The 26,686-nt window shown below is 37.1% G+C and overlaps 1 protein-coding gene across 1 annotated transcript; it reads left to right on the forward strand.

Moving 5' to 3' along the window:
- The first annotated feature begins 3,707 nt into the window (after window positions 1-3,707).
- LOC103240453 (small ribosomal subunit protein uS13-like) lies at window positions 3,708-4,289 on the forward strand. The gene has a single exon (XM_038000962.2). It carries the CDS (start codon window positions 3,738-3,740, stop codon window positions 4,122-4,124), a length of 387 nt encoding a protein of 128 aa, XP_037856890.1. The 5' UTR covers window positions 3,708-3,737; the 3' UTR covers window positions 4,125-4,289.
- The last annotated feature ends 22,397 nt before the right edge of the window (window positions 4,290-26,686 follow it).

The raw sequence follows: 26,686 nt of genomic DNA on the forward strand, positions 1-26,686 counted from the left end.
TTCCTTCCAGGCCAGGGTGGGATAAGACACGGAGCTGGCAGCGCTGAGATTGCGCGTGCGCGTCACTAGATGGCCCGGCTGTCCTCTTTCCTGGAAAATTTCCCAAGGACTGCTGGCTGGAAACTTAAGACTAGTGTGGATCTTACCGTAGTTTGCCAAATTAAGAAAATGGTGTGAGCAAAACCAACCTTTACCTACCATTAACTTGAATTTGGGCATTAGTAGAGAACAGAGCTGAGGTGGTGGTTGACGTTTTGCCCTCCTTCATCTGAGGAACCTCTCTGCTTTTTAGGGGATTGCTTCCTCTTTCTTAGTGTTTGTCTGTCATAACTCCACTTATTTCCCATTTTTCCCACTTTTGCATCCTGTTTTGCGCTTATGCTCACAACGTATTCCTGCAACCCGCTGCCTGGAACAAGTTTTATTGGGATATTTATATTCATCTATGTGCTTCAGTTTCTCTGTATCATTTCTGTTTGCTATTGACTTATATTTTAATTTCTTGTGCTGTTAAGATGTTACAAGAAATTTGCACATTAAAATTATTTTTAATTAGTTAGATAAGACATACTAATTATCAAACTCAAACATTGGTTTCGAATGTCATGAGCTGTTGAGGCATGTGGAACCCTTGCAAATTAGGTGATGATGCACATCTGCAGGGAATGCATTCCTATAAAAGTTCCATTTTTTTTTTTTTTTTAACGTTATTGGTTCTTGAAAATATTCTGGGAATATTCAAGACCAGCCTGGCCAGCGTGGTGAAACCCCATCTCTACCAAAACTACAAAAAATTAGCCGGCCATGGTGGCACGTGCGTGTGATCCTATCTACTCGGGAGGCTAGGCAGGAGAATTGCTTGAACCCGGGAGGCAGAGGTTGCAGTGAGCCGAGAATGGTCCACTGTACTCCAGCCTGGGCCACAGAGTGAGACTCTGTCTATAAAAAAAAAAAAAAAAAAAGATTTGTGGAAATGGAAATTACAAACCTAACAATATTTTTAATTATGCTAAACTTAAAGTAACATGTTATTTATGGGAGAAAAGAATCCTATTATCTCAAGTCCTTAAACTTTTCAAAGTATCAGAGAAGGAGACAAAAAACACTTATATGCAAGTAACTTTAAGGTCATAAAGAATATGTTGATTAGACAAATGGAGAATGGGTCTTTTAAAATTTAAATTAGCGCAGGTTCTTGTCTCTTACTACGTTGAAGAGGGTTTCTGAGATATTTGTAAGTTCTTGCACTATTCAATAGAGTTTTTTCACCTGAGATATCCAGAGTTAAATACAAAAGTCCTTGTTAATCTCTCTGGAATGTAACACTTGGCCTTGAAATACATTAAAAAAAATTTACTTTCATTTAACCTGTAGGCTATGTGGAGTGGAATTTGCTCACTTAAGTTGTTATATATACAACATTAATTAGACACGACAGTATATAAATTATAAACTGTTTTATTCGTTAGAAAAGTCTTCAACATCAGTCTTGTTTTACTCTTTGCCAACTATGAAAGAAAATTGAAATGACGACTTTTTCAAATATCAACCCAAACACAGCTCATAGTCTTCTCAATGTATACCAGCTATTAGTAGGAGCACCCATTTCTCCAGGCGACTTCCTGTAGCACACATATAACATACAATGCCAAAATACAAATTAGTCTAAGTAAGTACATTAGTAAAAAACATCCTATCTAGCCAAGCATGGTGGCTCACACCTGTAATCTCAGCACGTTGGGAGGCCAAGGTGGGCAGATCACCTGAGGTCAGGAGTTCCAGACCAGCCTGGCCAATGTGGCAAAAACCTGTTCCTACTAAAAATACAAAATTAGCAACGCATGGTGGCACACCTCTGTAATCCCAACTACTCGGGAGACTGAGGCTGGAGAATCGCTTGAACCCAAGAGACAGAGGTTGCAGTGAGCTGAGATTGTGCCACTGCATTCCGGCCTAGGCGACAAGAGCAAAACTCTGTCTCAAAACAAACAAACAAAAAAAGCCATGCTATCTAATAACTCAGTTCTATGACTTGATTAAGGGCTAATATGCCCAAAAAAAACCCAAAAAATTGGAATACTGATTTTTTTTGAGAATGTTACTAAGTAGACATGCTGGAAAAAGTTTTCAGATAAGCTTGGATAATACTGCCTGTTATATTCTCTTGTGACTGATGTTGCATATTAACATGTTGAATTCCTTCACTCCTAATGTTTTCTAAACTTGACCTTAAAAAATCTTTTTTTTTTCTGATGAAACATGTATTAATATGCATTGTAGTTATTCTGTGAAATATAGTTTAAGAAATACTGATGGAGGGAAGGATGGACTTCATAGCCTTCTGGTAGCCTTCCTAGAATATCTTTTCTCATGATTAAACTTTTGTTCCATATGTGGCATCAGAGAGCTGAAGGTTATGTTCTTTGTCAAGAATCAGAGCATGAATGCTCTGTGTTGTCAATTAAGGACAAGACATAAACTTTAACATTCAAATAAATGGTATGTAAAATTAATAGTCTCTTAAGGAAATTCAGGAGAAAGACCAAAATACTTGTCAGAATAGACATGCACAGAAATGGGCTGAGAGAACTATGGAATACTATAGTCAGGCTTAAGGTTTTTCTTAGGAGATAGTCCAAGTTCATTCTCACATATGGGTAAATAAAGAATCTCCCAGATAAACTATAGTTGTGATTATTGTACCCTGAGAAAAATGTAAAGCAGGATTACCAAACTTATCCTAGTCATAGTACAAATTTCAATAATGGATTCACAAAAATCAATATTAACCAATGTAATTTCAGAATGATTTAGGTACAAAATTTAGGTTTATGTAAGTTACTCTCAAATATAGATTTGTCAGTTATTATCAGTCATTTCGGTTTGTTGTTGTTATTATTTTGAGACGTAGGCTTGCTCTATTGCCCAGGCTGGAGTTCAGTGGCCTCATCTCGGTTCACTGCAACCTCCACCTCCCAAGTTCAAGTGATTCTCCTGCAACCTCTGTCTGGAGTGCAGTGGCCTGATCTCAGCTCACTGCAGCCTCAGCCTCCTGACTAGCTGGGATTTCAGGCACCTGCCAAAATGCCTGGCGCATTCAATTTTTGAGAGAATACTAAAAATAATAATTTTATTTTCAGAATTCACCAGCATGGTAATAAAACCATATCTTCAGCATAAAGGAAAATAAATGTCTATAACCTTTCACCACCTCTTGTAATTCCGATTGAAATCCATAAGGTTATGCTGGGTGCAGTAATTCACATCTTAATTCCAACACTCCGGAAACTGAAGCAGGAGGATAGCTTGATCACAGGAGTTAGAGACCAACCTAGGCAACATAGTGAGACTTCATCTCTATAAAAGTTAAAATAGGCCAGGCGTCGTGGCTCACGTCGGGCTCCTGTAATCCCAGCACTTTGGGAGCCCGAGATGGGTGGATCACCTGTGGTCAAGAGTTTGAGACCAGCCTGACCAACACGGTGAAACCCCGTCTCTACTAAAAATACAAAAATTAGTTGGACGTGGTGGCTTGCGCCTGTAGTCCCAGCTACTCAGGAGGCTGAGACAGGAGAATCGCTCGAACCTGGGAGGCAGAGGTTGCAGTAAGCCGAGATCACGCCACCCCACTCCAGCCTCAGTAACAGAGTGAGACTCTGTCTCAGAAAAATAAAAAAAATTTTAAAAAGTAGCTCTCTTCCACAGGAGGCCTACACGCCACCGCTTGTGCGGGCGCCATGTCTCTAGTGATCCCTGAAAAGTTCCAGCATATTTTGCGAGTACTCAACACCAACATCGATGGACGGCGGAAAATAGCCTTTGCCATCACTGCCATTAAGGGTGTGGGCCGAAGATATGCTCATGTGGTGTTGAGGAAAGCAGACATTGACCTCACCGAGAGGGCGGGAGAACTCACTGAGGATGAGGTGGAACGTGTGATCACCATTATGCAGAATCCACGCCAGTACAAGATCCCAGACTGGTTCTTGAACAGACAAAAGGATGTAAAGAATGGAAAAGATAGCCAGGTCCTAGCCAATGGTCTGGACAACAAGCTCCGTGAAGACCTGGAGCGACTGAAGAAGATTCGGGCCCATAGAGGGCTGCGCCACTTCTCGGGGTGAGTAGAGCCTTTGCGTCCGAGGCCAGCACACCAAGACCACTGGCCGCCGTGGCCGCACCGTGGGTGTGTCCAAGAAGAAATAAGTCTGTAGGCCTTGTCTGTTAATAAGTAGTTTATATACCTAAAAATAAATAAATAAATAAATAAATAAATAAATAAAAATTTAAAAAAGTAAAAGTAAATAATCCATAAGGATATAGCTGAATCCTGTATATCACATTAAAAATTCCCAGTGTAACCTAGAATCAGTGTGTCTCCATCAAGGTTGACTAAAATTAGACTCATCTTTGGTCCCATAATCCTTCCTGCCTTTACACAAATCTCCGTATAAACTTTAATTTTTATCCTAATAAATGATCTTTATCTCTGAAATACTGTGAGTGTAACAGATTTTAAGGAAAAATAATCAGGTCATATTTTTCTGGAAATTAGAAATTATACTGCTTAGTTCTCTTGTCCTTAGTATATCAACACTAAATGTAATGAGGACTGAAACATCTTGACCCCCCACAATAGTTAAAGGATGAATAAAATTTGTGCATTGTTTGTTATATAATCCAAGGAGAACAAAAATATAAAAAGTATTTTATGTTTCATCCTAAATTAATTATATCTTAAATGTAAACATGTTTAAGTATTTCACCGGATATTCTGAAAGGGTAAGCCAAAATTAGATTAGGACACAGTAACCCATAGGGGTCAGTATAAACTTAGAATTGGAAGAGACCATATTCTGATTAAAGACATGCTTTTATTTGTTAAGACAGACATTGATACTTTTGGAAAATAACTCAAAAACTAAGATATAGTGTCAAATGTATAAAAACTCTCTTCAGTTATGGTCTTAATGTTAAAATAGCAAGTGAACAATACTCTTTCCACACTGATTTTCTTCTTTTGCTGAAATCTAAGTCTGTAATTCCATAAAAAGCAGATATGTTTATACCAGTGAAATAGATGTCTACAAAAATATGTTTATTTCAGTCAGAACATACATAAATTCAGGAAAAAAGGAAATATTCACTGTGTAAATAATAAAGTGAATAGTGAATTCAAATATGTGTCTAATATTTAATGTACTGTTTTATAATCGTTGAGAAGGGAGTGACTTCTTGAAAAATTGTTAATGACATTTCTAAAACATTTCACTTCTCAAGGGCAGATGTATTGACCTTGATAAAATATAATGAAAGTATATACTGAAGAAATTCTTTACATTCATTCACCCAAAATGTTATTTATTGTGCTACAGAAAGAAATAAACTACTTCTATTTGGCACTCATCAGATTTTTGAGTTCTTATTAAATATGTTATTAAGGCAACGTCTAAATCAGCACCTTCCAATAGAAATGAAATGTGAATCACATTTGTAATTTAAAATTTTTTGTAGCTATATTAAAAGAAACAGATGAAATTAATTTTAAAGATGCATTTAATTACACTCATTATATCCAAAATATTTCAACAACATTAATATAAAAATTATTAATGGGATGTTGTACATTATTTTTCATACTAAATCTTCAGAGTCTGGTAGTGTTATATAATTAAGAGCACATCTCCATTTGGACCAGCACATTTCAAATGTCCAGTAGTCCCTATATTGGACAATGCAGGTCTATAAGCTGAAGGAGAAAGTTGAGGCAATTATCCAAGTGATACAAGCTAAACAAGCAAGCAATCATATTTTTCTCTGTATAAGTTATTTAGATATTTTAGATAAAGTGGTTTTAAGGCTGTGCATTTGCTTTAGGTATTGAACCTAAATTGATTTCTTCTATAAAAAACAAATAGGAGAGATTTGTAAGAAGGATAAATGTCATATTCTGATAATCATTTAGGCTATCAAAGTACTATACTATATGTATGAAATTTGCCAGATTTGACTTTATTTTCCAGTAATCCAAATACTCCATGATGTTGTTTTAGTCAATTTATCCTGATTTCCTTTTTATTCACCCAAGTTTCTGTGGCCTTAGCTGCTTTCTTTTCTCCAGAATTAATTGTAAGAATAGAATGATATCCAGAGGCCCTGACATTTTAAGTGGCCTGATCTCAAGCGACTTCAGAGAGTGTTCTTATTCTTACCCAATTCTCTACACCTCACTCCACTGACTGTATTGTCCATTACTGCATATAACACTTGGCAAATTCATACCTAAAGCTCTTTCCGCTGAATGATCAAGAACTTCGGGTACTTTTTCCTCACAGTTTTTACCCAATTGAAGATTTGCTTTAACTTCAAAAGCGATTGCAACAAAGTATGGACACCCCTTCAGAGCCAACCTGGTAAGTCACTGGTAAGGTCTTAATTTCTCCATAAAGCTTCCTACTATTTTCTGGTATTAAGGTCTTCATTTTCTGTAACCCACTTTGCATCACCTGCAGAAATCCTAGACTTAGCTGTTTGGTAGCATCTGGCTGTATCATTTGTTGTATTATTTTTCCCAGGCTCTCATTCAGAGTCCTGTTATAGCGAAGGCTGGCTTCCACTAGTTTCCATTCTTGCTCATGGGTCTGTCCCTTTTCTCCAGAAAAGTCCTATCTTTTTAAAGATGTAATGTCAGATGAAGCTTATGTATGAACCAACCACAGGCCATTTTTTTTATCGACATCTCCTGAAGGAAATTTTCTGCCTCAGTTGGCCTGACTTACTTGTATTTTGCAGCAGAATCCAGTCTTTCTAGGAATCATCCAGTTTTTAAAATCATCTCAGTGGTTGTGGAGCTGAGAGCAGAATTCTCTCTACCTATTTTCTCTGCCATGGAGAGAACACTCCCAGCATCATTTATACAAATGCTATGCACATTTCCACTTCTCAGCAATACTCATCCAGCAGTTTAGATGCCATGGGAGGGTACTCCATAGTTCAATTCTATGGTATGCTTTGATATGGGCATGGCTGGACACTGCACATTGTTCAGCAATTCCAAATGGTAGTCTTTAGTAAGAGAAAAAACATAATTAGAGTCACTTAACATAATATGTGGCAGGGGGAATTATGCTTTGAGAAGTAGCTTTCACATACAAATGGAATCCAAAATAATGAACTTTCCCATTGGATCTTTATACAAATACAACCATGGATTAAATGCCAATAGGAGAAAGTGTTTTAGAGACATGCTTAAAATCTGGAGTAAGAAAAAAACAAGAAACAAAAAACAACAACAACAACAACAAAAAAAAACAACTCCTGCAGCTAGCTCAGTGTCTGCCCAAACAGTCACCCAGTTTTGTACTTGAAACCCAGGGCCCTGGTGGCATAGGCACCGGAGGGAATCTCCTGGTCAGTGGGTTGTGAAGACCATGAGAAAAGCATAGTATCTGGGCTGGAATGCACCATTCTTCTTCACTTTATCTGAAATATCTAAATAACTTATACAAAGAAAAATATGATTGCTTGCTTGTTTAGCTTGTATAACCTGGATAATTTTCTCAACTTTCTCCTTCAGCTTATAGACCTGCATTGTCCAATATAGGGACTATTGGACATTTGAAATGTGCTGGTCCAAATGGAGATGTGCTCTTAATTATATAACAAAACCAGATTCTGAAAACTTAGTATGAAAAATAATGTAAAACATCCTATTAAATAATGCTTCATGTACCTTTTTCTATTCAAGTTATTTACTTAATCCAAAGGGAATAAATTTTTTGAAAATGTAGTAATAGTGATCCTAGAAAAATGTCATGTTCTATTTATATGCCCAGAGTATTTACTCCATTTCTATCTCTTCCCTTTGATCTGTTTGATGGCTATACCTTATATTTCCAAGAATTTTTTTCAAACAATTTTTAGTGGGTTGTAGTGTTCATCGCCATTTCTTATGGTACAGATATTTTTCTGTTAAATGTAAAGGTTACTCTCTAAAGCTTAGTAGGTGCACTTTCATTTTCACAGTGATACTAAAATCCACATCATTACTAATCATAGACATGCATGTGTGTTGATTGTAAAGTGATATTGTACATACCACAAAATCTGACGTATAAAAATAATCTTTTGGTGTTCTTTTTAAAGAATTTAATGTAGAAATATCATAAAATAAAGTTAAATTGAGTAAATCTTAAGATATCACTTAGTCAAGCTCCTTGCATCAAATCAAGCCCATGATTATGTAAGTGTATAGAAAAGCCCGCAAAAAATTTAAAAAAGCTTTTCAGTGGAAAACCTGACAGACACCTTATCCAAAAGATCAAAGTTTTAACATCACCAGTAATAGAACAAATAGGTTTCATGTGTCTTCTGAAGTAATACACTGAGGAGTGAGCACTATCACTCCTGAGACATTTTTGCCAAAAACCTATAAACGAGAATAAATCATGAAGAAACATCAGACAAACCCAAATTAAAGGACATTATGCAACATAAATGGCTTGTACTTTTCAAAATATCTAGGTCATGAAAGAAAAGGACTAAGAAACTGCCCAGATTAAAGGAGACCAGAGACTTGACAACTAACTGCCACATGTAATCATGGATTAGATACTGGAGCAGAAATAACAATGATAATAAATAATTACTGTTATTGCTGTAAAGAACATTATTTAGACAATTAGCAAAATTTGAATGGGGCTTGTGAATTACAAAGCAGTATCATATCAAAACTGATTTTCTGTTTTTGATTGTTATAATGTGGTTATGTAGAAAAGTGTTGTATTTTTGGAAATGTACATTGAAGTATATAGGAGTAAACAGGATCATGTTGGAAATTTACTCTCAAATGGTTTACAAAACATGTTTTGTATGTGTGTACATACACATTTTGTGTGTGTGTGTGTACATACACATACACTGTTTTGTATGTGTGTACATACACACACATTGTGTAAAGTAAACAAGATAAAATTTTAATATTTGGTGAATAGAGGTGAAAGATATATAGAAAATTTTTGTATAGCGTTTGCAACTTTTCTGAAGTCTGAAATTAGTTCAATTTTTTTTAAATATTGCTTTGGCTTCCTATTTTACCTGTAGTTAACTGTGTCAAAAATATGCTAATTATGTTATCATATGCTAATTATGTTATCAACACCCAGGGTTTTTGTAATCTCACAATATTGAAATCAAGAAACATCACAGAACACAGCAGCAAAGGTAAGTTTAATTTTATTCCAGCTTGTACACAAGGGAGCTAGCACTGAGAAAGAAAAAAGGAGTTGGCTGTTGCCTGAGGGTAGTGTGTGGGTTAATTTTATAGACTCTTTTCATAGGGAAAGGTTATATTAGGGCATATATAGGACAGTTTTTTCTAGTGCTTGCACAGTAGCTCAACATGCTTCTCCATATATTGCATGTAACATTAGCATTTAAAATCTCCACCCTTGGGTATGAATTATTTTAGCATTAAAATGAGGCAGAGGTAACTTTAGGTTGTTTAAGGTTTTTTTTTTTTTAGACGGAGTCTTTCTCTGTCACCCAAGCTGGAGTGGAGTGGTACGATCTTGGCTTACTGCAACCTCCACTTCCCGGGTTCGAGCGATTCTCCTGCCTCACCCTCCGGAGTAGCTGGGATTACAGGCGTGTGCCACCACACCCGGCTAATTTTTGTATTTTTAGTAGAGACGGGGTTTCACCAAGTTGGTCAGTCTGGTCTCAAACTCCTGACCTCATGATCTGCCTGCCTCGGTCTCCCAACGTGCTGGGATTACAGGCGTGAGCCACTACGCCAGGCCACTTTAGGTTGGATTTTAAGTCCAACTGCACATGCAAGGCTCTGGGGAAATCCCTAGTCCCCTGAAATAGGAGCTTGCTGTTAATAGTTTCTTGGATCTCTTGTCACTGATTGGCTGAAAGTTAAATAAGCTAGTGCTTGAGTGAGGGGCTTTATAGTTTCCTTTAGACCATCTTAAAATAGGGAATCAACCAGCCTGCTTGTCTTAATCATATAAATTTATTTAAGATTATCTTAATAAACCAGAACCTGGAGACTATTTTTTAAAAGAATTATTTGTTGAAGTATTAAATTTTTAGTAAGTTATCTCTTTTTCGTGTGTAGCTTCCTTACTTTTAATTTTAAACCAGACAAAAAGTTTCAGTATACAACATAAAGAACATTTGTCTAAAATTTGATGGAAGTAATTTAAACAACTATAAATACATTAATTTATATCAAATTTGATTATGGTAGAGTAATAATCCTTAATTACAAGTTTGAAACATCCCCTGAATACATTAGAATGAATGCTACTGAAAACAGAAATAATTTTTACAATTATCTGCCACATATCATAATGCCTCAGACAAATTTTGTGTATGCATATAGAAGATGAAAAATTCTTTCCTAATACACTCCTAGGTTTTCTGGTTAGAGTCCTCTAAATTAAATTGACAAAAGGCAGCAAAATAAGGGAAAAAAAAAACCCAAAAGTTTATTAACACATGCATTGTGCATGTAACATATACCCAGAGATGAGTAACTCAAAGTTTTGGTTAGAACTTGGACTTACATAGGATTTCAGCAAAGAAACAATTTTTAGAAGTGACAAGTGTCTCTAGGAGTGGCAAATTGTGGGAAGGCAAATATATGGGAAACTAGATAAATAAAGGCTAGTTAGCAAAGGTGGTTATATACATTCCTCTGATTCTGTCTACAGGCCGTAAGGGTCTAAAGCTGTCTCTGGTAATAAAGTTTTGTCCTTCCTTGTAGAAAGCGGGGGACAACTTTGTAAATTTATGTCCTGCTTTTAGACGACAGAAGGACAGAGAACTTTTCTTGTATCATCTTGTTCTCGTTTGTCTTCAGCTGAAAGTAATCCTTGTGCCAAAGTGGAAAGTTTGCTGTGGCATATTCTGCCACCCTAGCATAGCTAGGATAGAACACATCTGTACACAAAAGTCTTTGAGGGCAGAGGCCAGATTAATTTGTAGAGTTTTACTGCCATCACCTGGCCTAGTGCTTGACATGGAGAAGGGGCTTGGTCAACAATTGAATGAATTAATGCATTTGCTTGTGCCTTGCATATTTTCCACACAACATTCTTGCAGTAAATAAAGAAAAAAAAAAAACACTCTTGCAGTAAATATACTCAGATACTTTTAAATACAATTCTAAGGTCAAAAACACCTTTATCAAATATCTAAAAGCTAATGTGAAGAAAATTACATGAACACCAACCACATTGTATAAGATAATTTCATATGCTTGGTTTATGTACTTGTTTTGAAAAGTGGAATTTTGCCTTAGAAATCAGAGACCACTTTACATATTAACTGAGAATCATTTTCATTAACTCTTGGAACAGGAGCAATTGCAAGGAATAAATATAACTTAATTTTTGGAAGATGTATTCTGTGAAGAACGGATACAGTAAGAGGAGTTATTTATTCTTATAAAAAGAAGAATCCTGAAATAAAAAGGGACAGTCCCAAAGTGAAGGGATCATTTTCAGTAGATTTGCTACTTTCCTTATCAGAAATTCACAGCACACATTACTTTTTTAAGACTTTGACAAATACTGCCATAAATAAAATCATTTAATATTGTTTAATACAATGTTTCTTAAATGTATATGATCTCAAACCCTGAAACAAAACAACATATCACATCCCATGGATCATCATTTAGGAAAACACTATTAATGTGTTAAAGCAAACTAAATATGGCCTGAGAAGGACTCCGTACTTCTATATTTGAGTCCTTGTGGATGAACTGCAACCTAACTTAATAGGTAGACAAGATTGAAAACCTAACTTAGGAGTATGTGCCAGAAACAATAGATGAGTCTTGACCAATCCTAGCAGCTGAACTTCAAACACTCATACACTGCTTAGTGTTCAAACTGTCTTCAAATGAGGCAAATGCTGAGCTGTAATCAATCTAGTTATTTCTGTACCTCACTTCCAATTTCTGTACTTCACTTCCCTTTTTTTTGCCTATAAATCTTCTTCCACCATGTGGCTGCTCTAGAGTCTCTGAATCTGCTGTAATTCTGGGGGCTGCCTGATTTGTGAATCATGCATTGCTCAGTTAAACTCCTTTAAATTTAATTCAGCTGAAGTTTTTCTTTTAACAAAAATATTCTTTTTTTCTTTTTTCTTTTTTTTTTTTTTTTGCTGGAATGTGGTAGCTAGGTGGTCTATATTTTTACTGAGAATAAAATGAGACAAAATGGAAAAACTGAATTAATCTATTACATGAGATATAAATAAGATGCCTAAGTATTTGTACTTTGAAATTATTTCCCAAAGGAAAATTAAAATCTCACTGAAAATAGAAGAGCTAGTCATCTATAAAGTATTTATTTTGAAGGTTTAGGTTAAAATATTAGAACAAACTAATGTATCAAAGTAGCATCATTCTTTTGATAAAAGATAGACGTATCAGCAGTAAAAACAGCATTAAATTTTCTGGAATAATTAGGCCTCAAGATAACATCAGTCGTTTGTAACTGGAATACAGAAATCAGGATCTGAGGGAAGTACACATGGCAAACAAAAAATCACATGTAGTTACAAAGGAGAGTGGTTAACACATTTCCAATTCGAAGCTAGAAGAGAGTAGAATCTAGTAAGGATGGATAGTTTAGTAGCAGAGCCATCAAAGGCAGTGTTAAAGCAGAAGATGAAGTTCGGACTAATGGCTTGAAGGATGGTGGCAGAAATCATTAGCAGTCGAGTGCCTGAGGATTGAATGCTGCATCTGTTGAAGTCTTTATCATGAATTAGCGATGACTATGCTTTGGTAGCATGGTTGGATTCACTGTAACTTTTGGATTATTGCTCTACATCTTGCCTTTTGTCTTTTTGCATGGAAGTAATTGTCACCAAAAATTGTCTCTCTTCTATTTTTTTCCCAAAATTTACAACATATATCTTTTCTTAGGAGAAATTCCTGGTGCCAAATGATTGTTTCTTTCTAGGAATAACATATTCATAGACACATACACAAATGTGGCTAATTCATCACATAATATACCCATGTAACAAACCTCCACGTTACCCTTCTGACTGTAAAATAAAAATAAAAACAAATGTAGCTGATAAATTGAATAGCCAAACTTAAAAATAAATTTTTTAAATACATCACTGTCCCTATTAAAGAAGCCAGCTTCTTTCTGCAGAAATTGAAAAAGTCTTTAGTCCAGTTTCATCATTTCTGATTGTTTCAGAAAATAAAAGGTCCTCCAGTCATTTTATTCCCCATAAACCAGTCTCAATTCAATTATTGTTATCTTTCTTTCAGAGTAATAAGTATGGCATTTTAAAATATTATGCAATTATTTGTTCTCTTGGTTTCTTTTTTGAGGATTCCAACCATAGTTGCTTGATCCACCCTCATCTTCTATGTTATTTCATGTGTAATGCATTTTAAGCTTATAACTGTTGTACTTTTTCATTTTTAAGTTTCATCCTCTATGTTCCAATAGTATCTCACTTCCATTAGATTCCTTCTAATTTCATTTCTCATATTAATTTTTTGTGTGTATGTTTTTTTTTTCTTTTTCTATTGTTTCTTTTTAGTTTTTCTACTAGTGTTGTGTATCTCCTTTTATTGCCTTACCATCTCTTCCTCAATTTCTAACATTTCTGCTTTATGGTATTCTAGTTATAGATAATTGTATTAAGTTTTTAATTTTATGACAGAGTATTTGGTCACAGTTTTAATCTGCACTATGACATTTTTCATGTAATTTTACTTTTGCTTTCTAAAAGTACTGTGTTTTAAAATGTCTTAGTTGAAATATTCTAGATTTGCAGAAAAATTATAATAGTATGAAGAATTCCATCTATCCTTTACCCCAGTCTCCCAAATGTTAACCTTTTGCCACACTTGCTGTCTGTCTGTCTGTCTATGTAACTACTATTTTTCTGAATCAATTAAAAATAAGTTGTAAACATGATGCTGTATTTCATGTAACTACATAAATATGTATTCAAATGTAAAACCATTTTACTGCATAGCCACAATGTACCAAAATCAGAAAATTAATAGGTAAAATGCTTCTTTCTATACATTGAGCATATTCACATTTTGCCAATTGTCCCAGTGATATATTTTATAACAAACAAATAAATAGTTTATCTGGTCCAGGGTCCAATGGAGGATTACATGTTGCATTTAGTTGTCATGTCTCTTGATTACCTGGCAATGTAAAACTCATATTCAGTCTTTTGTTTCATGACCTTGTTATACTTTTGAAGAACGAAAGTTAGTTAAATTGTATCATACCTCTTATGTTTAGATTCATCTGATGTTTCTTTGTGATTAGATTCAGCTAGTTATGTTCTGAATATTCATGTTTGTGTTCACCCCCAAAATTCATACGTTGAAACCTAATCTCCAGTGTGATAGTATTAGAAGGTGGGGCCTTTTGGGAGGTGATGAGGTTGTTAGGGGACAGCCCTCATGATTGGGATTTATGCTCTTATAAAGGAGACTCCAGAGAGCTAACTAGCTGTTCTACCATGTGAAGACGCAGCAAGAAGGTGTTGTTTTGTTGTGTTTTGAGACAGGCCCAGCTGTAGCATCAGCTGACTCCATGGGGAAGCTCTGGCACTAGGATGATAGTCTTGACTGGAAGCAGACCCTCACCAGACACCAAATCTATTAACACCTTGATCATAGACTTCCCAACCTCCAGAAATGCGAGAAACAAATTTCTGTTGTTTATTCACTACCCAATTTACGGTTTTTGGTTATAGCAGTCTGAATGAACTAAGTCACAGCTTAGGCATTTGGGACAGGAATATGAGAGAAGCGATGCTGTGTTCTTCTCATTGTATTAATACTGTATCAATAAACATATGGTGCTGATTTGTCCCATTACTGATGATAACACATTTATCACTCATTTAAAGTGACATCTTCCAGGTTTCTCAATTGTAAAGTTTCTGTTTCTCTCTTTAGTATTTTGGAGGGAGATGTTTTTAGACTGTAAATATCCTGTTCCTCAGTAATTACCCATTCATTTCAGCATCCATCCATGGTTTTTACCTCAATATGTTCTTCTTATAATGGCTACCAAATTGTAGTTTTCTCATTTCATCATTCTTTCTACATTTAATTTGTATTTGGCTAGAAGTAATAGCTTTTTCTCTCATATATATATATACACACACACACACACACTCTCACATAAATGTACACATACAAACAAAAAATACACATCTACTTGTAGATTTCTGTTTATTTAATGAGTTTATAATATGTTGTTATAATAATTATTTATCTTGTTGCTCTATTTGCTACATATTTGGCAAATGGGGAAACCTCCCACCTAGAAGCTGAATCCTGTCTTTTACTTTTTCCCATCATATTCTTTTGTTTGAGCTCTTTCTTCTTTTCGGGCACAAGATCTTCCAGGGTCTCACTGTGTTGCCCAGGCTGGAGTACAGTGATGCCATCATGGTTCACTGCAGCCTCTCCTTCCCTGGGCTCAGGTGATTCTCCTGCCTCAGCCTCCCAAGTAGTTGGGACAATAGGCATACCATTATGGCCAACTATTTTATTTTATTTTTTTGTAGAAATGGAGTTTTGCCATGTTGCCCAGGCTGTTTTCAAAGCAGTTTATATTATTCTTTCATTTCTTCAAGGAACTCTTGTTCTACATTAGAGAAGAATGATACTTAGAAACCAACGTTCGAGCACTACATCTGCTCACTGCTCCTGGGATTAATTGCTTCTAGGCTTTCCCATCAGGCAGAGGTAGAAAATGTCTGTCACTCACATACACAAACATTTGTATCTACTTCTATAACTATCTGTCTAAGAAATTGTGCATTCCCAATGATAACTGTAATTGAAACTTAATACCACAGGGATCATTCTGGTCATTGACTTTTCATATTTGTAACTCCTTTATCCAATAATGAGAAACTTGGTTCTCATTATTCTCAATTTATTTGCTTATTTGCTTTTTCTTCCTGTATGTAATCAAACTCCTGACCCAGAAAGTTGCCTTCTAGGCCCTGCCCACCTCAACACACCAATAGTTTCCTCCTATAGTTTCTACTTATGTTAGCTGCCTCAAAGGACAGTAGAAGGAATTAATTGATTTTTCAGAAGAAGGGGAAAAAGGAAGAGACTTTTTAAAATAGTATTTTATTTATTATTATTATTATTATTATTATTGAGACAAGTCTCACTCTGTTGCCCAGGCTATAGTGCAGTGGTGCAGTCTTGGCTCACTTCAACCTCTGCCTCCCAGGTTCAATTTATTCTCCTGCCTCAGCCTCCTGAGTAGTTGGGATTACAGGCACCTGCCACCACACCCAGCTAATTTTTGTATTTTTAATAGAAACGGGGTTTTGCCATGCTGGCCAGGCTGGTCTTGAACTACTGACCTCAAGTGATTCACCTGCCTTAGCCTCCCAAAGTGCTATGATTATAGGCATGAACCTGGCCAAAATAGTAATTTAAAAATGGATTCTTTCCTTTTAAAATACTACTCATCATTGAGTGAGTTAGGCTTTCCTGGACTGGCTATTTGTAAGAGGTTTCTTTTGGGATAGGAAGCAAAGATAAAGTTTCTGGCTAACTTTCATAGAGCAAAAGCTTTCTCCTTTCCTGTTACAGAGTCATGTTACTTCCTATAAATATGGTTTTTCTGTATAGTTATTTTTATAGCCCCAGGCCTTCTTAAGAGGAAAGACATGCCAACTGAAGCCATTCAGTCTTTGTACTAAGGACCACAAAAAAGGAATATTACTTTTTGGCTTCACAGTGTACCCACACTTTCAGGAAGTATATTTTGCTGGTGCTTTTTGAGATCTATTTTTCAGTGGGTCCCTGCTCTTGAGATTTATCACCAGGGATTCTTGTTTTCACTGCCCTTTTTGTGTATACAAAAAAATGTCGTCCGCTTTTGATAGTATTTGATATAAAATGGAGTCTGGGAGTTAAATATGCATCCAGGTTCTTCAAAAACAGTTTGCAAACTTATGAAAACTTCTTCTTGTAGCTTTTGAATAATTTCCAAGAAAAAGGGAAAATGCTAAATTATAGAGTCATTCAAATTGTGTCTAAGTCCTCCAAAAATGGTTTTCAAACTTACAAAAGCATCTTCTTGTAGCGTTAGAATAATTTCCAGGAGAAAGAAAAAATGCTGCTTTACAGAGTTATGTTTGTAATTGTCACATGTTGGGTTCTTCAGGAAGGAGACTCTGTGATGAAGTTTAGCATGAGGATGTTTATTAAGGTGTGCCCTTACAAAAGAGATCAATACAACTGGCAGGGAGGGAAAGAAAACAGTAGCAGTATTCTGGTTTGGATGTTTACCTCTTCCAAATCTTATGTTGAAATGATTCCCAATGTTGGAGGTGGAGACTGGCGGGAGATGATGAGATCATGGAGAAAGGTCTCTCATGAGTGGTTTAGAACCAGCCTCTTGGTGATGAGTGAGTTTCCTCTCAGTTAGTTCACACAGAGATCTGGTTGTTTTGAATTGGGACCTCTCCCTTCTCTCTTTCTTGCTTCCATTCTCATCATGTGACATATTGGCCCTACTTTGTCTTCCACCATGATTGTAAGCTTCCTGAGGCCCTCACCAGAAGATGGCAGCATTATGCTTCATGTACAGCCTGCAGAACCATAAGCCAATTCAACCTCTTTTCTTTATAAATTCCTCAGTCTCAGCTATTTCTTTATAGCTAGCAAAAATGGCCTAATACAAGTAGGCAGAGGAAGAAGTTGTGCTGTGATACAGCCCAACTTTAGCCTCAGCTGAATCCATGGGGAAGCTCTAGAACTAGAATGACCCTTTAGAGTTGCCGGAATGGGGCTAAGATCACCCATCAGTGACAGTGGCAGTGAATCTATACTGGTCTGCAGCAACCTCAATTCTTGCCTCCTCAGAAGAAAAAATCTGAGGGGCATAAGGGAGAAGAAAAGACTGAGACAAGTTTTAGAGCAGGAGTGAGTTTATTAAAAAGCTTAAAAGCAGAAAGAAAAGTACACTAGGAAGAGGCCCAAGCAGGCCACTTGAAGGACAAGTGTGGGGTTTGACCTTTTGACTTGGGGTTTTATATCTTGACATACTTCCACGATCTTTCATCCCTTCTCTCTTTATTCTGCACTCGGGGCTGCCTGTCCTCATGCACGGTGTGTTACTGGAGTTGTACGCATGCTCACTTGGGCATTCTTCTCTTTACCAGTGGAATGCTTCTGGAAGGTCATATACCAGTTAAACTCCACCATTTTGCCTCTTAATGTGCATGCTTGAGCTCACTCGCCAAATTCCTGAGATCTTTCTGGGAAGCATCTATTACTATTTTAGAGAGGCAGTGTGACAACTGCCTGACAGTCACCTGATGGTCACCTGACATTCCTGCTGGAGTTGGGGGAGCCCTCTCCGCCCCTGCTCAGACCTGGCTAGCTACCTACTGTAAAAATTAGTCATTAACGTAGGCCTCTATAAGGGACATGTGGCCTTGGGCAAACCGAGTCTTCCTGAAGAAGTGAACAACTGAAAGATGTCTGCAGATAGGACTCCTCAATACTGGTGCAACAAGTTCTTCCTTGAAAATAGATTGTGGAAGCACATTTCAGTGTCCTGGTGCATAGCCTTTTAATACACACTCCTCTGAGTTATAGTTTTCATCTGATTTCATAGTCGTTTATGACTCAAAAATATCAAGAATCACTGAATTATTGGGAATATTCATTATTTCTGTACCTTGTTTTTTTCTAGAAAACTAAGGTTAGTCTAGAAAGATTTGAGCTGAATTTCTGAAGCTACTTGGTAAAAATAAATATGTTGTTTTTACAGTCAGCAAATTTTCTTTAGTTATATGCTAGAATTATGAGTACTGAAAACCCTTTGTAATTCCACTATATTACTAAAAGCTAAGACTCACCATCTGTGGATTAGTTATGCAGGTATTTCAAAAATACTTAGAGGTTTCATTCAGAGGCTTAAGTCACACATCTCAGTGCTTGGGAGGGTAGCCTTGAACCAAGAGGGGGCAGCAGAGGGCCATCAGAGCAGTGAGGGAGAGGTATGAGAACATGTCAGTTGGAAGGATACTGATTTTAGAGAGAGAATTACATCTATCCATGCTAAACACAGAAGGAGGAGTTACGGCTTAAGAAAAATTGATTATAAACATATTGAGAGAATCTCTGGTTGTTCGTGGGTAGTGTTCCTAGGACAAAAACTGAGCAGAGGAGAAGCAAGTAGAATTCAGGTTATAGGGAAGTCATGAGCTTGTTAGGGAATGTGTGCCTTTTGGATCTATGACCTATGGTTACTTTGGGCTCTGAATCAGTGATAATATTGAGTACTCAGGGAAGAATATGGGACCAAAGATAGCCTCAGTAACGTTTCCAGATATATATTTATATTCCTTTTCCACTAATTCGTAGATCAGAGTAATGGACTTAAGAGATATTCTTTCAAAGAAAAATTTTCCCCAAAGAACCAGTTTTTGCTTTTAGTGATCAAACTACATTTTCCTCTCAGTTGCTAGTTTGACTTATTATTTCTATAACTCTAACATTTTGTGTTTTATTTTGTTGAAGCACTTGTTCTTTTATATTTCTCTGTAAAGTAATTTAAGCGTAAGAGGTTATGAGTTTGCCCCCATATAGCTTTTTTATATCTTATATATATTTTAAGATAAATAGTTTTTTTTTTTTTGTTTTTTTTTTCTCAGTATTCTTTGCTGGAAGCTTTGGTTTCCTTTTAACCCAATAATTATTTAAGACATGTTTTCCATTTTCCACAAAGGCAATCCTTTTTGTTTAAGCCATTGTCATTAAATTACAGTTTTATTACATTTTAGTCAGAAGATACGACTTTCATTACTTCTACTCTGGCATAAGGTTTTGTGTCCCAGTAGATATCAATTTCTCTTTCATGAATTATTGAAAAGGATATATTTTCTATTACAAATTATCTGTTGTCTCTCTAAACTGAACTTCATTAATTAGGTTAATTTTAGACTTTCCTATATTTTTCGAGTTTTTAAAAAGAAATCCTTTTCAGCTGTCAAAGCATGATGCTATGGTCTGAATAATCATGTCCCCCCTGCAAATCTACATATTGAAACTTAATCCCCAAAGTTACCATGTTAGGAGTTAGGACCTTTGGGAGTTGAATGAGATCAGTGCTCTTATAAATTGGCTCCAGAGAGCTCCTTCGTCCCTTTCACCATGTGAGGACACAGCTAGAAGACACTATCTGTGAACCAGAAAGTGAGTCCTCACCAGACACTAAATCTGCTGACACCTTGATCTTAGACTTCTCAGCCTCCAGAAATGTGAGAATTAAATCTCTGTTGTTTATAAGATACACAGTTTATGATATTTTGTTGTAATAGCCCAAACATGTATGATGTGTTGAAATCTTCCATGAAAAATTATGTGATTTTCCTCAAGTTCTTCATGTTTCTAACAGATATTATTATGCATATTTGAAGCTGTGCTTTTCAACATATAAATGTTCATTGTTCTATAATTTTGATATAGGTAGTGCCTCATATGTAGTACCTTTTGTCTGAGAGTCTATTTTGTCTTCTTCCATGACGCTGTAAACTCCAAGGAGTTTTCTAAAATATTTTCTGCTTTGGTAGTATGCAAAATCCCTAGGCCTGAAATTTCTTTAATTATCTTTACATGAGGGGTGGTCTAGCTAGTCCAGTCTTTGCTGGCTTAACCTTGGTCGTCTTCTCTGTACCTTCACTCTAGTTATATTGAATTCTGGACCACAGCCAGGGAGCACGTTGTTCCCACTAATCCTGTTCTTGTAGTCATTTATCTACTGTGGCTCTTCTGGAAAGAAATGGGATCTTTTCCCATCCTCTCTGCTTACTTTATTGCTTGCTTTAAATATTTGACTATTTTATTAAGTTATCCTTAAGCGTCATGAGGCATATATGCCCATGTTAATATAAAATGAAAATTTTGAAAAACCTATTAGTAATTTAAAATCAATTACTGCATCTAACTTTATATATGACCAAGTTAATTCCACACAGACCTTGAACTTTCTTGTTTGAGAATGTGCTTGATTAATTTAATTAAAACCAAACACCCAAAGTTCAGAAAACTTGAAAGGAGTGCTATGGCATTAAAAATCTTTCATTGTATCTTTGGAATAGTAAGAAAAATCTGCTTGCTAGTTTGGAAGTTGCTAGCTCTGAGACCTCAATTGAGCCATCTAACTTTTCTGGACTTCTGTTTACCCTCTTCTTAAAAAATAGGCATTAGGTCAATGGTACAATATGAAACCTCTTCCTGGCAGTTGTTCAGAAGTATGTAGGACTGTTTTCCTTGTCACAATAACTGAAGAGTTCTATGGGGCAAGGGTTTAAAATATGAGACAGTTTTATACTAAAGAGAATTATCTCAACAAAATGCTAAAAATACCCCCTTAGGAAATACTGGAAGATGATCAGCAAGTTTTACTAATTTTGTGGTTCCTGAACAGGTGTTGAAAAATAATGGGGAAAAAAATTGCCTTTAAGAAAATCTGGCAGGGCACAGTGGCTCATGCCTGTAATCTCAGCACTTTGGGAGGCCGCGGTGGGCGGAGCATGAGGTCAGGAGATCGAGACCATCCTGGCTAACATGGTGAAACCCCGTCTCTACTAAAAATACAAAAAATTAGTCGGGCATGGTGGCGGGTGTCTATAGTCCCAGCCATTCAGGAAGCTGAGGCAAGAGAATGGTGGGAACCCGGGAGGTGGAGCTTGCAGTGAGCCAAGATCACGCCACTGCCCTCCAGCCTGGGCGAAAGAGCGAGACTCCATCTCAAAAAAAAAAAAAAGAAAAGAAAAAAAAGTCTTGAAGATGGCTGACTTAGAAGCAGCTAGTGTGCTTAGGTTAATTCACTCTCACACAGAGAAACAGGGTAGAGAATAAACACTTGCTGTTAAAGTGGGCCATCAAAGGGATCATTTCTGGATTCACCAAAGAAGCAACAGGGACCCCAAAGAACAAACAGAAGTGAAGCCAGGCAGCTTCCTATTCAGAACTGGTGTGGAGCCACGGGAAGCCCCCTAATGTGGCGAAGTGATAAGTGAGTGAGTGTCCCCAGGGGATCCACACTTCCTCCATGAACCTTGCAATCCTGGGCGTGGGAGAACCTCCCTGACACCTTCACTCCTCCAGGCCAATAGAGAGGGTCACCTGGAGTCTGCACAGGCACTGTTTAAGCCCATGTGAAGACCCACAGGCCTTGGATCCCTTGGTGTCAACAGTTATAGCCCTGCTAGAGGATGCAGCCACAGTGCTAACGAGTGGTCAGACTGCCTTGCTATTTCTTGCCAGGCAGGGATCTACAGCTTGGGCTCCCAGCACAGTGGCCCTGCCCCCAATCCAAACATTGTGGTTGGTGACAGGTCCTTATTCTTCTGAGCCAAAACTCCCAGAGGTAATAGACAAGGTTTAGCGCCTTTGCATGCTACCAACAGCAAAGTCCACCCTCTTGGGTGGGAAGGAAGTGCAAGTGTATCACATGCCCTACAGTCTTTATTGCTCCAGCTGAGGGGGTCCTGCCTTCCTCAGTGGAAGGCCCACAGCACAGCTGCCCTGCCACCACCTGAACATTTCACCTGTGCTCCAGAGCCCTCTGAAAACCCAACCCCCACAGGCCTGTAATATCCCTTCAGATCCTCCACCACTTATGTGTTCCATCTGCCTCTGTCTGAGAGTTGGTTGGTGATCTGGGGACCAGGCCATCTCTCCCCATCACAGCCAGCACTTGTCTTCTGGGCTAGCCCGACCCTAGTCCAGGCCCTTCAGGAGTCATATATGCTATCTAGTGGGCCATCTGGGGCCTGGGAACTGGGGAACTACCTACCCCATTCCAACTCAGCTGGCATCTGGCCGACTCCCCCAGTGTCTGAGGTCAAGCTGACCAAATCAGCCGATACCACCACAAACAACTACCATTTGCGTGAGTCCAAAAGTGGAGCCACCCCTTTACAAGAAGCGGAAGTACTATCACATTGGAGAACAGGAGAGCAATGAAGCTATATGTATCAGGTTGGGTGACAAGATTATACCCTGAAACCACTTCCACAGAGAGAGGTGAGACAGGTGTTTCCCCTGGCTTTCAACCATATTGTGGTCCAGAGACAGATTGCAGTTTGCATCTGAGCTGGGATCACAAGCTCTGCAACAGAAGTTTCACAGGGAAACAGGTCAAGTCCTTGCCTGTCTAGGATGGGGAGCTGCTGTAGCCTCTCCCCCACATGGAGACTCAAGCACATATCCCCAGAAGATCCTCCTAGCCACCCTCGTCAGTGCTGGTGTTTACTTGCCATCTCTGTATTCATAGGCAAGCTTGGGACTCCAGCTCAACCCAGCTGTGTCCCTCAACCCCCATGGAAAGCTCGGGGCACCAGGTACTTCACTGTCCAGTCCTTCACCTGAGACAACAGAAAGCCCCTCATGGTAAAGAAAGATCAGGTACACAACTACCTGCTTGTGCTACAGTGGCTCTTACCTGCAAGTGTTGTCTACTGGCCTGTAGGTCAAATCACATGGAACAATATAAAATCTGCTGACAGAAGTGCAAAGGGCTATAGTAGTAGAGCCCAAAGACCCTACCCAGCAACACATTTCTTTCCAGATTTGAAGGAACTAGTATAAAAAGTCTGGCACCATGAAAAACTAAATGTTGCAACACCACCAAAGGATCATTCTTTACAGGAATAGTCCCTAACCAAAATGGAAACTCAGAAATGACAGTTAAAGAATTCAAAGCATAGATGTCAAGGAAGCTTGATGAAATCCAACACAAGATTTAAAATCAACACAAATAAACTTCTAAAGTAATCCAGGAAACTAAGGAAAAGATAAATCTTCTGAAAAGAAATCAATCAGAGCTACTGGAATTAAAAAATGGCTTAAGAAATTCTAAAATATGATTGAAAGTTTTATCAGTAAACTAAACCAAAGAGAAGAGAGGATTTTAGAGCTTGAAAACTATTCTTTAAAGCTAATCCAGTCAGACAAAAATTTTAAAAAATTCAAAAAATGAGCAAAGTCTCCAAGAAATATGAGACTGTGTAAAGTGACCAAATTGGCATTCCTGAAAGATAAGAATACAAAGTAAACCTGAAAAATATATTTGAGGGAATAAGTCAAGAAAATTTTCCTAATCTTGCTAGAAATGTCTTATATCCAGATGCAAGAAATTCAGAGAATACTTGCCAGATACTATACAAAATGAATGTTATTAAAGCATATAGTCACCAGACTGCCTAAGGTCAATGCTAAAGAAAAAACCTGAAATATAGCTAGAGAAAAAGGTTAGATTACATGCAAGGGAAACCCCATCAGGCTAAAAGCAGACCTCTCAGCAGAAACCTTTCAAGCCTGAAGAGATTGAGAGCCTATTTTCAGCATTCTCAAAGAAAAGAAATTCCAATCAAGAATTTTATATCCTGCCAAACTAAGCATCATAAATGAAGGATAAATAAAATCATGTTCAGACAAGAAACTAGGGGAATTTGTTACCTCTTGACCAGCCTTACAAAAGATTATTCAGGAAGTTTAAACATGGAAACAAAAAACAATACCTACTACCATAAAATCACACTTAAGTATATATCCCGCAGAATCTATACAACAACTATAAAATAGCAACAATAAAGCAACCAGCTAACAACTTGATGATAGAATCAAAACTTCACATTACTATATTAGCCGTGAATGTAAATGGTATTCACACCCTACTTTGAAGGCAAAGAGCAACAAGTTGGATAGAAAAGCAAGACCCATTCATCTGCTGTCTTCAAGAGACTCAGCCCACATGTAACAACACCAATAGTCTCAAAGGGTTGAAGAAAGTTCTATCATGTAAGTGGAAAACTAAAAGAGATTGGAGTCATTATTCTTAGACAAAATAGACTTTAAAACATAAACAATAAAAATAGTCAAGGGCACTACATAATGATAAAAGGTTTAATTGAACAAGAAGACTTAACTATGCTAAATATATACATACTCAACAATGGAGCACCCAGATTCATAAAATAAGTACTTCTAGACCTATGAAAAGACTTAGCCACACGATTATAGTGGGGGACTTTACCATTCCACCAATGGCATTAGACAGATTGAGGAAGAAAACTAACAATAAAGTCTGGGCTTAAATTCAACATTTGACTAACTGGACATAATAGACATCTACAGGACACTTTACCCATCAACCACAGCATATACATTCTTCTTATCTGCAAGTGAAACATACTCTCGGATTGACCCCATGCTCAGCCATAAAGCAAATATTAATAAATTTAAAATATCAAAATAATACCAACTATACTTTTGGGCCACAGTGGAATAAAAATACAAATCACTACCAAGAAATTCTCTCAAAACCACCCAATTACATGGAAATGAACTAACTTGCTCTTGAATGCTGTATTAGTCCGTTTTTATGCTGCTGATAAAGACATAACTGAGACTAGGCAATTTACAAAAGAAAGGTGTATTGGACTTACAGTTCACGTGGCTGGGGAGGCCTCACAATCATGGTGGAAGGTTTACACCACACCTCATATGGTGGTGGACGAGGGAAGAGAGCATGCACAGAGAAAGTCCCATTTTTAGAACCATCAGATTTCGTGAGACTCCTTCACTATCAGGAGGACAGTGCAGGAAAGACCCACCCCCATAATTCAATCACCACTCACCAGCTTCCTTCCATGACACGTGGGAATTGTGGGAGTTACAATTCAAGATGAGATTTGGTTGCAGACGCAGCCAAACCATATCAAATGACTTTTGGGTAAACAACAAAATTAAGGCAGGAATAAAACATTTTTTTTGAAATAAAACAGACACAACATACCAAAATCTCTGGAATGCAGCAAAACCAATGTTAAGAGGAAAGTTTATAGCATTAAATCCCTACATCAAGACTTTAGAAGGATTTCAAAGTAATGAGCTAACATCACATCTAGAGAAACTAGAAAAACAAGAATGAACTAACTCCAAAGCCAGTAGAAGAGAAATAACTAAAATCAGAGGAGAATTGAATGAAACCAAGAGGCAAAAATCCATACAAGGGATCAATGAAATGTAAAGTGAGTTCTTTGAATGAAGAAACACGATTGATGACCACTAGCTAGATTAACAGAGAAGTGAGAGAAGATTCAGATAAGCTCAATCTGAAATGCCAAAGGCAACATTAGAACTGATCCTATGGAAATACAAAAGATACAGACTATTATAAACACCTCTATGTATACAAACTAGAAAATCTAGAGAAAATGAATAAATGCCTGGAAACACACAATCTTCCAAGACTGAATGAGGAAGAAATTGAAAGCCTGAACTGACCAATATCAAATTCTAAAACTGAATCAGTAATTTAAAAACCTACCAACAAAAAGAACCCTGGATCAGATGGATTCACAGCCTAATTCTACCACACATACAAAGAAGAGTTGATACCAATCCTACTGAAACTATTCCAGAACATTGAGGAATAGGGACTCTTCTCTTAACACATTGTACAAAGCCAGCATCACTCTGATATTGAAATCTGTCAAAGAAACAAAAAAAAAGCAAACTTCATGTCAACATCCCTAATGAATATAGGCAGAAAGATTCCTATTAAAACACTAGTAAACCAAACCCAGCACCATGTCAAAGTTAATTCAC

The sequence above is a fragment of the Chlorocebus sabaeus genome, chromosome 13 (assembly GCF_047675955.1).
Source record: "Chlorocebus sabaeus isolate Y175 chromosome 13, mChlSab1.0.hap1, whole genome shotgun sequence".
NCBI classification, from domain to species: Eukaryota; Metazoa; Chordata; class Mammalia; order Primates; family Cercopithecidae; genus Chlorocebus; species Chlorocebus sabaeus.

Coding starts and splice junctions, on each gene's coding strand:
- LOC103240453 (XM_038000962.2), top strand. CDS start 3,738: ATGTCTCTAGTGATCCCTGAAAAGTTCCAGCATATTTTGCGAGTACTC.